Here is a 14,561-nt window from a genome sequence, read left to right as displayed (position 1 = left end):
TCCCCGGGTCGCTGGTGTCTGCCCTATTACCTGTTGCAGCCACTTTCTGCCTCGGTCTATGGGGAAAGAGCCTGCCTTCCTCCTGCATCCCCCAACCCCATCTGAAGTGTATTCCTTAAAACACCCGGTTCCGGTTGCTTTCCCCAAACTCGGAAGGCAGCGGAGCCCCGAGCCCTCGGTGGAGGGGCCGAATGCTGCCCCGGGGGTGCCGTGGCCGGGGAGAGGGGTGAGGCCGGGGCTCGCCTTGCTCCTCCGCCTCCCCATTTCCCTGGGAACTTTCTACTCCGAAGTTAACTATTAACTGCAGGAAAGCAGGCAATTTTCTTCGGAATGTGAACTATTTCCTTTATCCAGCAGATAGATGGTGTGATTAATTAATATGGAAATTGATATTAAAATATGGGTCGTAGGCAGGAACACTTTCCCTGTAGTCACAGCCACACGGCTACAGCTGCACGGAGGAACCGGCGTTCAGGGCAAGCAACGCACTCAGCTATTGCCCAGTGTCTCTTCCTGATTGTCCAAGAAAGGCTTTAATTGTGAAATACGTGCTGATATAATTATAGCAGCTCACGTTAATACGTTCTGAACAGTGACGAGTGAACAGGCACAAGAGGGAGGCACAGGAGCACTCACCCAGAGGGAGCAACGCCGGGGGTCCCACCACAGGACAGAGAGGTGTTGGGATAATGCTGTGGTCACCTCGGAAGCAAAGGCGGGGTGTGGGTCCCACATGCTGGTGGGGTCCCTGGATGAAGAGAAGAGAGTGCTGTATATAAAGATGCTGTATAGCCAAACAGGTACCTACAGCCAACTGTACGGTACCAGCCTGCTGCGAGGGAGAAACAAAAAACTACAGTAGGAAAGTCTGTAATTCTAGGCTCGAGTTGGGTAATGCTTCAGCACGGCTCTAAGGTAGGAAGAGATGTGTGTCCGAAAATGGACCCACAAGCCCTCCCTCCTTAATCGTTCTCTCCTTTTATTTGCGGTAGCACTTGTGCTCCTTGGTTAAGGGTCGCAGACTGACACCAAAAGGAACTGTTACACCCCGGCAAGTCGGGAGAAGCCCGCTTCTCGTTTAACCCGGCCCCACCATGTGTTGCTGTTTCCCCTCGACCAGCCCTGTTCTGATCAATGGGCCCCTCTTTTAATTAAGAGGAGGACTCCCTCTGCGAGACCCCCGGCTCTGTCCCCCTGACGGGCGGGGACCCGCAGCCGGCCCCGGCCCGGTTGCCCGCAGGGGTGCCTGGCACGGGCTCCTGCTCCTCCCGGCCAGCCCGGCTCAGCCTCCTGGACAGATTTTTCACCCTTCCCCCTCTCTGCCCATTCACATCTTATGTTTTTTGGTGGATCCTCCCCCCTTCCCCTCTCTTTATTGGGGGGGGGGGGAGGGAAGGGGGCAGGAATTTTCCAGCCTCCTTTGCTGCTTTTCCCTCTTCTCTGGGCTTGCCCCTCTCCCCCTTTTCCTCCGTTTCCCGGCCCCGCGCCCCCCCCCCCCCCCCCCCGGCATTTGTTTGTCCCGGTGCCGGGACGATCATCGCTGTGTATGAAGTTCTAACTGGTTTGTGTCAGCCAGCTCTCTCTAAGCAGCCTGGCGTGACGGATTAAACATCAACTAGTTAAATAAAAATTAATATCAACTGCCTCCTAACTTCTAATGTCATGTTGTTTATAACTAATGAACTGATTAGGGGATAAACACATCAGGAAGACATTTCTGCTTCCCTGCTCTTTCGAGAGAGATTTGCAGAATTCGAAGTAAATCTCCCAGAGTCCCTCCTGGGTTTTTCCCACATGGGTCTGGGAGGGAGGAGGGGGATTCCGTGGAGCTTCTCGGGGTTAGGTCGGAGGAAGCCGGTGCGCGTCTGAGGGTCAGCTGGACTTATTCAAACATCTCCCCGTGGAAGCAGGTTTCCAAGCGGCAGGAGCAGGGCTCGGGCTGCAGCGGGGTGAGCAGCCACTCCAGATAGATCCGGCGGCTGCTGCAGAGCGGGCTGGAGACCACGTCTTAGAAAAATACTCCTTGCTGCCATTATTGACTTTTGCCGTCCCATTTTAATATTTAAAATTAAACTTCTTTTTTTTTTTCTCCCTTTGCTTGAAGCGACAATCGATGATTTTTAAAGTGTTATGAAGGAAAGCGCTCCCTCCACCTTCTTTATTTTCGCAGTGCTCCTCTTGTCCGGGGCTTCCTTTTCTCCAGTCCGCGTTGTTAACATTTTCCTAAACACTTTAGAAAAAACAGCACATGCCCAACAAACCCCCCAACAGCCTCATCTTGGAGAGATCCCAAGCTTTTAAATACTGTTTGCCCAGCACCGCCGGCTCTGACAAGACAATAATAACAGGGGAAGCTTTTTAAAACCAATTTAGCAAATGCAGAAATGTAATTTTAATGAAGAATCGATAGCAGAATGGTTCATTTTTCCTGGGACTCCTTGTTGGAGCTGAGAGAGACTTTCAATCAATGGGGAGATGGAAGAGGGGGGTTAGAAAGAGAGAAAGAAAAATATTCGCTCAGTGATGTCTTTAGCACTGGGAATTTTTCTTCTTTGGAGCTTTTTTTTATGGTTTTGTTTGTTTGTTTGTTTTGGTTTTTTGGTTTTTGGTTTTTGTTTTTGTCGCAAAACCTTTACCAAAACGCACCCGTAGAAGGGAGAAAGAGACGAGTGAACAGATAAATGCATGGGCAGATAGATAATTTCGCAGAAGCACAAAGCCAGGCTCTCACAGGGCAGACTTCACAGGACTGCCCCCCGCAGCCTCAAAAGTAAACGCCAGAGTCCCCGGCCCCGCCACCCCACCCGGAGGCTGCCAGGTCCCGGCGGCTGCGACCCCCCCCGGCTATACCCCCCCCGCCCCGGCCCGCTTCCCCCGCAGCAAGAGCCCACCGCCTCCCTTTTCAACTTGGAGGAAGTTCCTCCTCTGTCCCGCGTCCTCCCTCTCCGAGCACATTTTTATGGTAATAAGACAACAAATTAATCTGCTGTTGCAACAAGACTTCCCTACAGGTAGCCAGTTTGCGGGAGGGGGCAAGGGGAAGCAGAATCAAAGTCCAGACGCTGCCCCCTGCCAAGATCCCCCTCCCCAGCCCCATTCCTCCCCAACTGCACAGCCCTGTACATTGGAGCAGGTGAGCCCCTCTCCACTTTTATAGGCAGCATTTGCTTTGCAAACGCGCTGCATTTGCTTTGATTGTTATTTATTTTCCCCTCCTTTTAGCCTGTCCCGGCTCAGTAGAGCGGCGTTTCTTTCTCTGTGGCTGGCTATTTTTTTATTTTTTTTTTTTTTTTGTGGTGGTGGTGGTGCTCTGGTGTGTGTGTGTTGTTATCTAAACCGTTTAGTTTTGGGTGGTTGCGCCTAGATCTCGAAAGTCAGCGGGGGAAAGCAAGACACCCAAGCGGGGAGGAGAGAAGCGAAGAAAAGGCCGCGGTGGATCTACTGTTTTGCAGCCGTCCCGGGGAGACGGGCCATTAGGCAGGGGAGCCATGGCTCAGAGCTCAGGGAGAGCAGGTAAGGGGGGCGGGGGGGGGGGGGGCGCTGAATATTCAGCAGGGAGGGATGAGACCGTCACCCCCAACTCCCTCCTTTGGCAGGAGGCAGCCTGCTTCTGCTCTCCTCCACACTCACCCTCCTCGCCTCGCCAGATTCCCCTCTCTAACACTTGCCATCTCACCTGCTAAATACCCCCCTTCCTAACGGGTGCCTCCTCCAGCCTCCCTCGAAGGGCCGGGCCCCACCGTGGTCACCCTGCGAACTTCGCAGGGACCCTCAGCGGAGCCTCCAGCCGAGAGCGGGCCCTGGGCCGAGTCCCGGGTCCCCTGTCCCCGCCGCCCCGGCCGCTCTGCCTCACGGCCCCCCGCCGCTCGGCCCGGCCGCGCAAGCCGCCGCCACCCGCCCTCAGCCGGATTCACGCTCCGGTTTTGGCTATTTGCCCCATCCCCGGAGCTCCCTCCCGTCAGCAGAGAGTTCAGGGCAACGCCTAAACTCTTCTCCCACCGCCTCCCTCCCCATCCCGTGGACGTTTGCTCGCTCCGGTGGCTCTTTCGCTCCGGCCCCGCTGCAGGGCTCTCTGGCAGCCCGCGTCTGGCCGGTGTCGGCGGGGCCGGGGCCGCGCCGATGGCTCTGCGCCCCCAGCCCTGCCCCGCCGGCGGACGCAGCTCCGGGTCGACCCCCTCTCCCCGTCGTCAATTTTATGATTTACAAACAAAGCTTCAAACGAACCCCGCCGGAGAGGACAGGTTTGGTTTTCCGCGGCGTCTGCCGCTCGCGGTATAAAGGCACAATTACGCGGTTTGGTTCTCTCAAATTACGTATAGAAATGGAGCTTTTAATTTGGGGAGACAAAAGGCACATGGAGATTTAAAATGCAAGCCTCGCCGAGTGTCAGCACAGAGCAGTGCTGCTGCCAAGCGCTTGCGGAAGGGGAGGCTTGGAAATAAAAGCTCCGGCGGCGCTGGGCACCGGGCTTGCAGCTCTGGTTTTCCTTTGTCAGCTCTGGCGGAGTAACAGGGAGAAATATTCCCGATCTAGAGGTGATTGAGGTGCATAAATAGGGACACACAGGGGAGTCAAGTGAAAACACCCGCCCTTCAGAAAAACACCTCTCTTTTCTGTCGATACATTCCCCATATACGAGTGTGCACCACACCCGTAAATCTTAATATTAAATACGTTGTGTGTATGTGTGTGCATATATGTGCATATACACACGTACACGTGGGAGCGTATATTTTCATCATCGAATCAATTAAATCTATTATATATGCTGTATATTATACATATATATTACAAAGATTCAGCAAAGCATAAGGGGAAAATATAAAGGCAACCGAAAATGCTTCCTAAAAGAAAAGGCCACAGCAGCTTTTTTTCACTGTTCTGCACCAAAAATCTTCTAAGTCGAAACCGAAAAAAACATCACAAAGTTTGCAACCCCCTCTGTTCCTTTTCCCTTCTGTGTTTTTAAAGGATCTGCCGAAGTCCCTTTGCATCTGAGGTTTAAATAGGGAGATCAATAGAAAACAGTTGTAATGATCTAATTAATTATGGCAAAATTAAAAGCGAGTAGAAAATCAATCTCTGATGGTGTTGAAGATGGAATTAAATTGATAGTCCATCTGTTCACCTCCTAGACCGTATAAATATGCAACCCAAGGACGGAGCTAATGGGATCAAGCTGCCTGGGAGACTCTCTCTCAATCTCTCTTCTTTTCACTTGGTTCCTCCCGAAGTTGGGCCCTCAAGCCCCGGCAGCCCGTGCCCCCCTCGCAGCGCCGTGTTTGCCCAGCGCTGCCCCACTCGCTCAGACACGCACAAGGCGCTTGTGCCGAGCCGCCCAAACCGCCAGCACAGCCGCAGATTCAAGAGTAAAACCCGTGCGTCTGGGTTGGGGGGGAAGAAGAGGCTGAGGAGACAGCGTTCAGCGACAGCGTGTTCCCTCTCTTGCTGGGTTTAAATCAAGCAGACAGGCTTGATGATGATGATGATGATGGCTACGGAGAAGTTTGAAGATGCTCTCCCACCCTCCAAGCTTCTTTTCTACGTCTCTAGGGGTTTCAGAAGGCAGGGAGGCGACACCTTGATTTAGTTTTGTTTGTCTGGTTTTTCTGACTCTGGGAACCTCTAAGGGCAGAGACCCAGTGGGAGGACCCCGGTGCACCTTGTCCCGTCGCCGGCCCCGGGCTTCCCCGACCAGCGCCTACCCGCCGCGCTGGTGCTCGTCTGAACAACCAGTAAGAACGAAGGAGAATCGGTGTCATTGCTAAATTAGAGGGAGACCACGGAATCCCTGTATTTTCCCGTTAAGAACTACAAAAAATAGTAATAAAGAAATCCCCTTTCCCTTCCAGTTCCCGCTGGTCTGCAGGTGTAGGGCGCTTGCCAGCAGCAGAGAGCCAGGAGGAGCTGTCAGTCTGGAGGAGTCTCCCCACCCCCGGCCCCTTTTCAATTGTGAAAAATGAAAGCTGGGTGCTGTGGTTCCCTAGAAAACAACCGAAAAAAACCATGATAGTTCCTGTCCTGGTTAGAGCTGCATGGGGCGGGATGGAGTGTGGGGAGGGGGGTGTCGTTTAGAGTGAAGCCTAAATATAAATCAGCTAAGACGGGGGGTCCCAGGCCCGGCTCTAACCGCGTGTGCGCACCCCCACCGACGCACCGGGCCGTGCCTCTGGCACGACTATACCTCACCAGGTTGTGTTAATTTACCTCTGCCAGAGCCCGAGAGCCGACGGGGAGAGTCCCACCGGCTTCGCCTGCAGCCCCCAGCTCCGAGGCTGGAGCCGGTCCCGGAGCCCAGCGCAGGGCCGGAGGAGGAGGAAAGGGGGGCGCCGGGCCGGGAGCTGCCAGCGGGGACTTCCCGGCCAAAGTTTGCTTTCCCTTCACACTTCCCCATCCGGCCAGAAAGAGTGCCCGGGGGGAGAAGCCTGCAGCACCAATCGGATTTATTAATTGATGTATTGAGAAGGATTGATTGACATCTCCTAATGGAAATTACAGACCCGCTTTCCTGCTGCACGCTGCCCTCCCGGCTATCCCTTCATAAATAAACCCTCGAGGCGAAAGGTAGATTTTAATTTAAAGTGCCCCCGTTCTCAGTTTCACAGATTAGATACATTTTAAACACAGACACACATATTGCAAATTAGAAGCTAATTTAATTATAAATCAAAACTGGGCATAAATCTGCACTCACCACAAAGGATCCATTTAGCAGAATGCAACCACCTCCCCTAACCCTGGAAAACTGCCTTGCAGAAATAACACTGTACATACACATTGCCAAAGTTATGGATTGTGCACAGTTCAAAGAGATCCACGGGAGATGATTTTTCCCCACGCTGGGGGAGGGGTATAGCCCCGCGTGTTAGAAATTAGCCGATCACATGGTGGCAATTCCTCTTTCTCCCAGAGAAAGGTATTCTCCGACAAATAAAAGTTTGCATAGATGTAGAAGGTTGTAATTCTGAACTTACAGGCTGGGAGGGAGTCTGAAGCGGCAGATTTTTGAAGTCCAGCAGGTCAGGATCAACAAACACGCTCCCACATACGCACGCACACGCACACACACACGCACCCACAGAGCCGGGGGTCGTATTGATTGGTGACGTTGGCTTTGCAAACCTCAGAGAGGAGAGAAGGAGGGAAAGGACCGAGGTGCGAGAGAGGAGAAGGCGAGAAAGGCAGCCAGGAAAAGCGCTCCGCGGCTCGGAAGAGCTCCCTGCCTCCTTCCATCCCTCCCTCCATCCCCCTATCCCGGCTCCGCTCATCTCTCCTTTGCTGCCTGCCACTGTCCCTCCCAGCTGCTCCCCGGTTACGCTCCTCTCCGAACCCGCCCGGCTGAGGCAGCCAAGGCAACCGGAGGGGAAATGTGGTGTCGGCTCACAGTGCAATCCTTCCCCACCCCCTCCACCTTAGAGATCCTCTTTTTAAGTCAAAATTCTCCCTTTCCGTCCTTCCTTTAATCTCTCCTTCTGATCCTCCACCATGCTTAAAAGACCCCCCACTTCTGTCGGCCCCTCCGTTTCCCCACAAGCTCCATCCCCCTGCCTCTCCCCGTGAGACTTCCTCCTCAGATGCACTAAACTCCGAGGCCATTAACTGCTGATGTTAAAGAGGAATGACTCTTCCTGCCACTCTTTCTAATTAGGCGCCGAACTTGGGCTTTCGCGGCTCCCAGCCAGGGAAGGGAATGAATGAGTCCCCTTATGCTGAGGGGATATGCGGAGAGAGAACTGAAATCGCCGGTTTTCCAGCTTCCTCAGAAAGAGGGGAGGAGGAAGAAAGTTTTCCCACCAACTTAGGACCTGTTCCTTCTGAAGCCCCGCATACAGCTTCCCCCCCGCCCCCCCCGCCGCCTCAAGTAGTGCCTTACAAGCTGGCCTCCCTCTCCTGGCCGGGCAAGCCCCTACCCTCACCTGCGGCTCTCGCTCCGGGCGAAGGGGCCGCGCCGGATCCTTTGTTGGTGCATTTCCAGCCTTTGTTTAGCGGTGGAAACGAGCCTGCCTTCCCTACCCGGCTCCCGGGGCATCCCCCCTGCCCGAAGAACCGGCCGTGGCGGGGGCAAGAGGGGCAGAGGCTGGGCTCTCACCGGACCTTGGGGACCGCTGTCAGAAACGCGAGCGGGGCAACTTGCTCTGGGCAGGTGGATTCGTGTGTGTATGGAAGTTGTCCGGGCTCAGCTTGGCTGGGATGAAAGATAAGAAGGGAAGGGGAGAGGGAAAGGAAGAAAGTTGGAGAGAGGGAAAGGGAAAGGGAAAGGGAAAGGGAAAGGAAAGGAAAGGAAAGGAAAGGAAAGGAAAGGAAAGGAAAGGAAAGGAAAGGAAAGGAAAGGAAAGGAAAGGAAAGGAAAGGAAAGGAAAGGAAAGGAAAGGAAAGGAAAGGAAAGGAAAGGAAAGGAAAGGAAAGGAAAGGAAAGGAAAGGAAAGGAAAGGAGGGAGGGAAGCGAGGAAGAGAGGAGGAGAGGAAGGAGGGAAGGACGGAAGGAGGGAAGAAAGGAAGGAGGGAAAGAAGGAAGGGAGGAAGAAAGGAAGGAGGGAAGGAAGGAAGGAAGGAGTGGAAGGGGAGGAGACGAAAGAGAGAAAGCAAGAGAAAAAGAGCGAAAGAAGAATAAGTGAGACTCGAGGCGTATCTATCACTTTCTAATGCTTTTGAGAAGTCTCTCTACAACTTCCCCCTCCGGCCGTGAGAAGGGAGCGGAGCGCAGCGGCAGCCCCTCTCCCTGCAGGTCCCTTTGTGCGATAGGTTTTGGAGATGCGAATCCCAGGCAGTCATTACCACACTTTGCCCCTCTGACTGCTGGAATTACCCTTTCCGGGGACTGTAATGGGCAAGCCATAGGGTTTTTCGCTGATCCGCAGCAGTTTTCGCTCCCTCCCCGTTTTTATGGGTGTATTATAGTTAGGGGTTATATAAATGTTTTTGCGTGTGATAACTGTAAATCCTAACATTTGCAAATCTCCCGGAGGCAAACTAACCTTGGACGGGCAGAGAGAGGGAGGGAGGGAGTGAGGGTCTCCCACTACTGCTGATTAAAAGGAGACTTTAATAAGCGTCTAATTCACTCATCGGGAGTTTTATGGAGAAATTAGAGTAGGACAAAAAAAAAAAGACATCTTCAGTGCAGGGGGAGGAGGCAGCAGAAGGTGGGGGGGGGGGCTCTACCCCAGCGGCAGCCCAGGGCAAAAGGCAGAGGCAGCTGGGCCTTGCCAGTGCCACAGCCTCACAGCACGGGAGGGGCAGGAGGGTTCACATCTGGGCCAGCTCCTCTGCTCCCAAGGAGCAGCAGCATGGTGCCCCTTGCCCTCACCACCCCCCATCCCCGACTCCACCGCTCCGGGGAAAAGCAGTGAGCAGGCAGAGGGGCGGAGGGTCCCGGCGGCCGGAGGACATACAAAAGGACAGAGACGTGGCGGGGGTTTTGCTGCGAGCGGGCGATGCCGGCTTGCTGGGAGCCGGGTCCGGGTCTCCGCTTGCAGCGAAGGCTCCCAGGCCCGGGGGCAGGGGCTGGACCGCGGCCCTGCCTGGCACCGGTAGCCCCGTGCCCGCTGCCCCTTGGCTTGCCCGGGCAGGAAGGGAGCTCGGGAGGCCTGCGCCAGGCTGTGCACGTCCCCGTGTGCCTGTGGCCCGGGGGGGCTGGAGACTCGGCCCAGGGCCGTCCGGCCCGGTGCGCTAAGAGGCGGCTTTGTTGCAGAAGTGTCTCTTCACATTGTTGGCTTTTCCTCGCTCGCTCTTCCTTTTTTTTTTTTCTTCCTTTTTTTTTTTCCCCCTTCCCCTCAATGAGGCTGCAAAAGGTCTCCGGCTTGTCTCGTTTTTGCGGCAAACGCTCTCTTGTAAAGAGGAGAGGTTAAAGTGTCGGTGACTGAATAAAGAGCAGCACACGTGGGCTATTACCATTCAGGGCAAACAAATGCAGAGAAGGGAAAAGCCAGCAGCGGGCAGGGCAGGGGGAGCGCGGCCCCCCTGGCGCACACGGCCCCCGCCCCGCTGGCAGGGCCCGTTCGTCGGCCTCCTCACGGCCCCGGCGTCCCCCAGACATGCAACCCACCCATGGCTCACAAAAGAGCGAGAGAAAGAGAGAGGGGGAGACATGAGGGGGTCTTAGATGGGAAAAAAAGAAAGTAGCTTTAGGGGGAATGTGCTGTGGAGTGTGAAATTGCAGCCCGTGGTGCTCCATATTGTACCAGAAGCTCTCCAAAAACTCATCCTCCAACGTGACCAGAGGTGCTTAGAGGGGGAGAGAAAGGGGGAGAGGGGCTCGGAAACATAGGGGGAGGGGAAGGATGGGGGTCTTCTTTTCGCGCTCTTATTAATTGTTCGTTTAAACCTAACTTTGTGTTTATTTGTGTTTATTTGTTAAACTCGGCCACCAAGAGCAATCCCGGGTCTCCTGGGCAGAGCGGCTGGGGGAGCAGCGAGCGGCGGAGGGGCCCTGTTTGCTTCCCCTCGCCCTGCCCGGCCCAGGCAGCTTTGACCCCGCTCCCTCATCTTCACGCGGCTGCCCCGCACCTCGGCCCTGTCCTACAGCCCTCTGCCCTATGGGAAGATAAGACCTCGGAATCCCTACAGCCCAAGGAGTCATCCTGGTCTGGACACTCTTTTCCCCCGGATTCTCCCTAGGGAGAGGCAGTGGGATGTACTCAGACAAAGCACCCAAAAAGTTGCCCGGGAATGTTTTATCAAAGCGCGCCTTTCTTCACAGACCCCTCTCACACACACGCTGACTCCTTCCCTTAAATGCTCACATCCCTGGGCTTGGTTTGGGAGGATTTTGTTTGTTTGTTTATCTTTTTATAACCATGGATTTCCCCCCCGACTTTCCCAGGCGAGGTTAAATTAGTTGTCGCAGGTCAGCAAAATACATATAGAAGGTCAGCGCAGATTTATCCTATAAATATGGTGCTGGGGATTATTAACAGCAGATCTAAACCCCCTTAAAACTACCAACATTTAGGCTGCCAGCGCTCGCCCGCTTGGCAAGGGGAAAAAGAGCGGCGGTGTGCGAGGAGGTAGCGGCACCTCGATGTGCTATTATAAAAGTACAAAACACAAATATAACCACAAAACTTCTGGCCCCGCAGCAGGCGGCAGGTCGCCTTTAACTGGTTCCCAGCGCCACCAGAGACAGACAACCCATAGGAAACTGGGAGCCAACGTGGATGCAAGTCCTAGCTCTGTAGCCAAGGACTATCGCAGACAGCACAGTCCCGGGGCTCCTTCCCCGGCGGGCAGCCGAGGTGAGGAGGCGGCTGCCGCCAGAAGCGGTTGTTTGGCCAGCGCCCCGGAGACGTGGCGAGCCCGGCGAGGTGCGGGGGAACCAAACACAACTCTGAGACCTCGCGGTTATGTGTATTGGGGCCGGGGGTGGGAAATGGGATCAATGGAGAAGATTTCGGCTTGATCAGCTGGAGAAAGCCGTCTAATGAAGCAGATCGAGAGATGGCTATCGCCGCAACTCCACCGAAAGTTTATTTTTCTTGAAATTTCCGCAGAGAGGCGGCCGCCTCTTTTGAAGTGTAAATGTTTCCAGCTTAAGGGAGGGAGGCTGGGTTAGCGAAGAAGGGGGAGATCCTCAGATCCTCTTTGAGAAAGAGTATAAGAAAAGGAGAGAGGGAAAAAAAAAGAAAAGGAAAGGAAAACGAAAAAGTGAGAAAAAAAGGAAAAAAAAAAGATAAAAGGAAAGGAAAGGAAAGGAGACAGAAAGGGTCGTTTAAAGTGGGACAGGGAAAAAACCACCAGGGCTGGTGAAGTGGGGCAAGCTGGGGAGCTGCGTGGGGAGCCGTGGCAGTGGTCTCGGCCTCGCCCGGTCGGGCTGGGCACACGGACCAGGCCGGGGCCGTGGGGCAAGGCCTGTGTTTCTAATCTGGGCAGGCAGAAATTGTTCTGTGGATTTAAATGTTGACAAAGCAATTCTTCCAGGAAGTATGGTGTGGGAAGGGGCACCAGGTGATACTGTGGTATGTGTGGTGGGGGAAGGGGACAGCGAGCTGGGAGCTCTTTCCTTCTTTTTCCTTATTTTCTTTTCGCTTTCATTTAATTTTCCTTTCTCTTTTTCCTTTCTTTTTTCCTTTTTCCTTTCCTTTCTCTTTTTCCTTTCCTTTCTCCTTTCTCCTTTCTCCTTTCTCCTTTCTCCTTTCTCCTTTCTCCTTTCCTTTCCTTTCCTTTCCTTTCCTTTCCTTTCCTTTCCTTTCCTTTCCTCCTTTCCTTTCTTTTCCTTTCCTTTCTCCTTTCCTTCCCTTTCCTTTCCTTTCCTTATTTCCATTTCCTTTCTTCTCCTTATTTTCCTTTCTCTTTCCTTCCCTTTTCCCCCTCCCTTTCTCAAGAAAATGGTCTTGTTCTGCCAGGCTCAGGGCTTCCCCATTTTCACTGGTGCCCTCCGCGCCGTGGGACCCAAGCTTCGCCTTGCAGAGAGCTCCCGTTGTGTATTTCTCGAGTCTGTCATTCCTGCTTTCCTCTTCACTGAAACAAGGAAAAGTGAAACAGGGAGTGAGGAAACTACGGCAACACACATTCCGGGGAGGGGATTTGTGGTCCCCCGGCTCCCACAGCCACGCTATCTCCTCGCCGTACAATCAACAGTTATAAAGGCCCAGAGCATCTCTGGCAGAAGACAAAGTGAACTCCCGAGTGCTTCTGATGGCCCAGGGCGGGAGGCAGTGAGGAAGTTGCCTGGAAGCAGGGGTGGCTGGGGAAGGCAGGTACGGAGCCAGGAGATACACTTTCCACCGGGCACTGCTGGGGCTGTCACCCTCTCAGCCCGGACTCTGCCGTCGCCGTTCGTCTCAGCCCGATCCAGAAGGCGCGGGGCGATCGGGGCTGCCTGGGGTGGGAGGCGAGGAAACGCTGCAAGGCGAGGAGCGACCGACCCCGGTCTGCGGAGGGCAGTTGTGAAGGGTGGTTTCCAGGCACGGGGGGTACCGGAGGGGCGGCCGTGCCGGCGGCCGAGGGAGCGGTGCCGCTGCGGGACCTAGCGGCCGCCGAGCCCCGCCGGCAGGTGCGTGCGCGGGGACAGGGCTCGCGTGGGCCCGCAGCCGCCGAGCCCCCGCCGCCGCCAAGCCGACCGGAGGGCGCCATCTAGGGGCCGCGGAGAGGCGCGCCGCCACCGCCCCGCCCCTGCGCCCGGCCGCCCCTCGGCCCCTGCGCGGGGCCTGCGCCGGGCTGGCGGGGAAGGCGGGGGGGGGGCGGCTGATAAGAGACCGGGCGGCCGGGCGCAGGTGCGGACACCGGTGGGCGAGCTGCGGGCGGCGGTGATGGGGCACCCGGGCCGGCGGCGGGGCTGCCCGCGGCCGCTCGCAAACTTGGCGTCCGGAGGGAGCTCCGCGGGAGGCGGGGAGGGGAGAAGCGAAGAGAGGAGAGCTGGCTTCTCCAGATGGGAGGCAGCGAGGGCGGCTCCTGGCAGCGGCGGAGAGCCCCTACTCCCGTGGAAAAGTCACCCTGTGTGGAGAGCTGTCAGGGGCTGCGCTTGCATTTCGGCGGTGCCTGGGGAGCTGAGAGCTGCCCCTCGTGACATGTAACCCTCGGCGGCGTTAAAACCGAGATTCCTTTTTGTTCTTCAAAATCATCCTTTTTGCACACAAGGGAAAGAGAGAGGAGAGAGGGGGGGAGAGAAAGATAAAACATCAGCTGAAGTGCCAGAGTGATTTATGACAGTGGAAAATATTTCATAAAGATGTCTCGGAGATTCTTCACTTAAACCGGTTACAAAACAAAGGGGCTGGTGACAGATAGGCAGAGGGATGAGGAGGGAGGAAAAGAGGAGAAAAGTATATTCCAGGTGATGGTAAACTTAGTCCGAAAACCAAATCTAAGCTCAGAACAATTTCAACCCCGTGTCTTTACCCCCGGTTATCACCCTCTGAAGGCACTGCTCCCACGCTGTTACTCTGCCACATTTATTTTAGCTGTAGACGTACCTGTGAAATAATTTTAAAATCCCGATCTAGCATTGAGAGTAAAAAAAAAAGGCAGCAGAGATGTGAAGTTGGATTCGCTATTTCCCCAACTGCGTGCGAGGGAAAACTTTGCCATGACTAAAGTGGGCCCAAGCTACCGGGTCAGAGAGAGGCGTAAAGCTCTCTTGTTCTCTTTCGTTCTTTCTCTCTCTCGGTCTCTCCAGCGTCCATTTATTTTCCTTTCTTTTTCTTGTATGTCTTTCCCTCTCGAGCTCTCCCTGCTCTCCCTCTCCCCGTTTTCTCTTTCCCCCCTCACTCCTTTTCTCTCCCGCCCGGCTCTCACCCCTGCTGCACACCACGAAGCCTTAGTGTGTATCGCTCCCATTTCATCCCGGGTAAAGTCTCCGTAGAAGAGAGCGGGGCGTGCGAAGGGACATGAAACTGCCGAGCCGCGTGTGTGTGCGTGTGCGGATGTTAAACACAGGAGTTAAAGGTCTAGAGCCACAAGGGACAACAAAGCGGGGCTCTGGTCCTCTCTCGCGGGCCGAGCAGACACGCGTGGCCAGGGGCGCTTGGGGCGCGGTGCCGGGGCTCCCCGGCCGCCAGGTCCGAAGGCGACGCCCCCCCGCGCCGAGCGCCGCCGGCCCGGCCCTCCTCTCCCCTCTCTTCTCT

General features: G+C 55.1%; 1 protein-coding gene across 2 annotated transcripts in view; it reads left to right on the top strand.

Annotated features, from left to right (window-relative positions):
- Positions 1-3,277: 3,277 nt before the first annotated feature.
- PAX2 (paired box 2) overlaps positions 3,278-14,561 on the top strand; it is a 99,504-nt gene continuing 88,220 nt past the window's right edge. For both annotated transcript variants that reach the window (XM_062606770.1, XM_062606769.1), the window contains exon 1: positions 3,278-3,513. In XM_062606770.1, coding sequence (XP_062462754.1) covers positions 3,489-3,513 — 25 coding nt within the window. In that variant the 5' untranslated portion in view covers positions 3,278-3,488. The remainder of the gene's footprint in view (positions 3,514-14,561) is intronic.

The sequence above is a fragment of the Pezoporus occidentalis genome, unplaced genomic scaffold, assembly GCF_034315485.1.
Source record: "Pezoporus occidentalis ecotype Australia unplaced genomic scaffold, CSIRO_AGI_Poc_V1 ctg98, whole genome shotgun sequence".
Lineage (NCBI taxonomy): Eukaryota > Metazoa > Chordata > Aves > Psittaciformes > Psittacidae > Pezoporus > Pezoporus occidentalis.
Note: the sequence above shows the minus strand (reverse complement) of the source record. Positions and strands in the feature narration are given on the sequence as shown.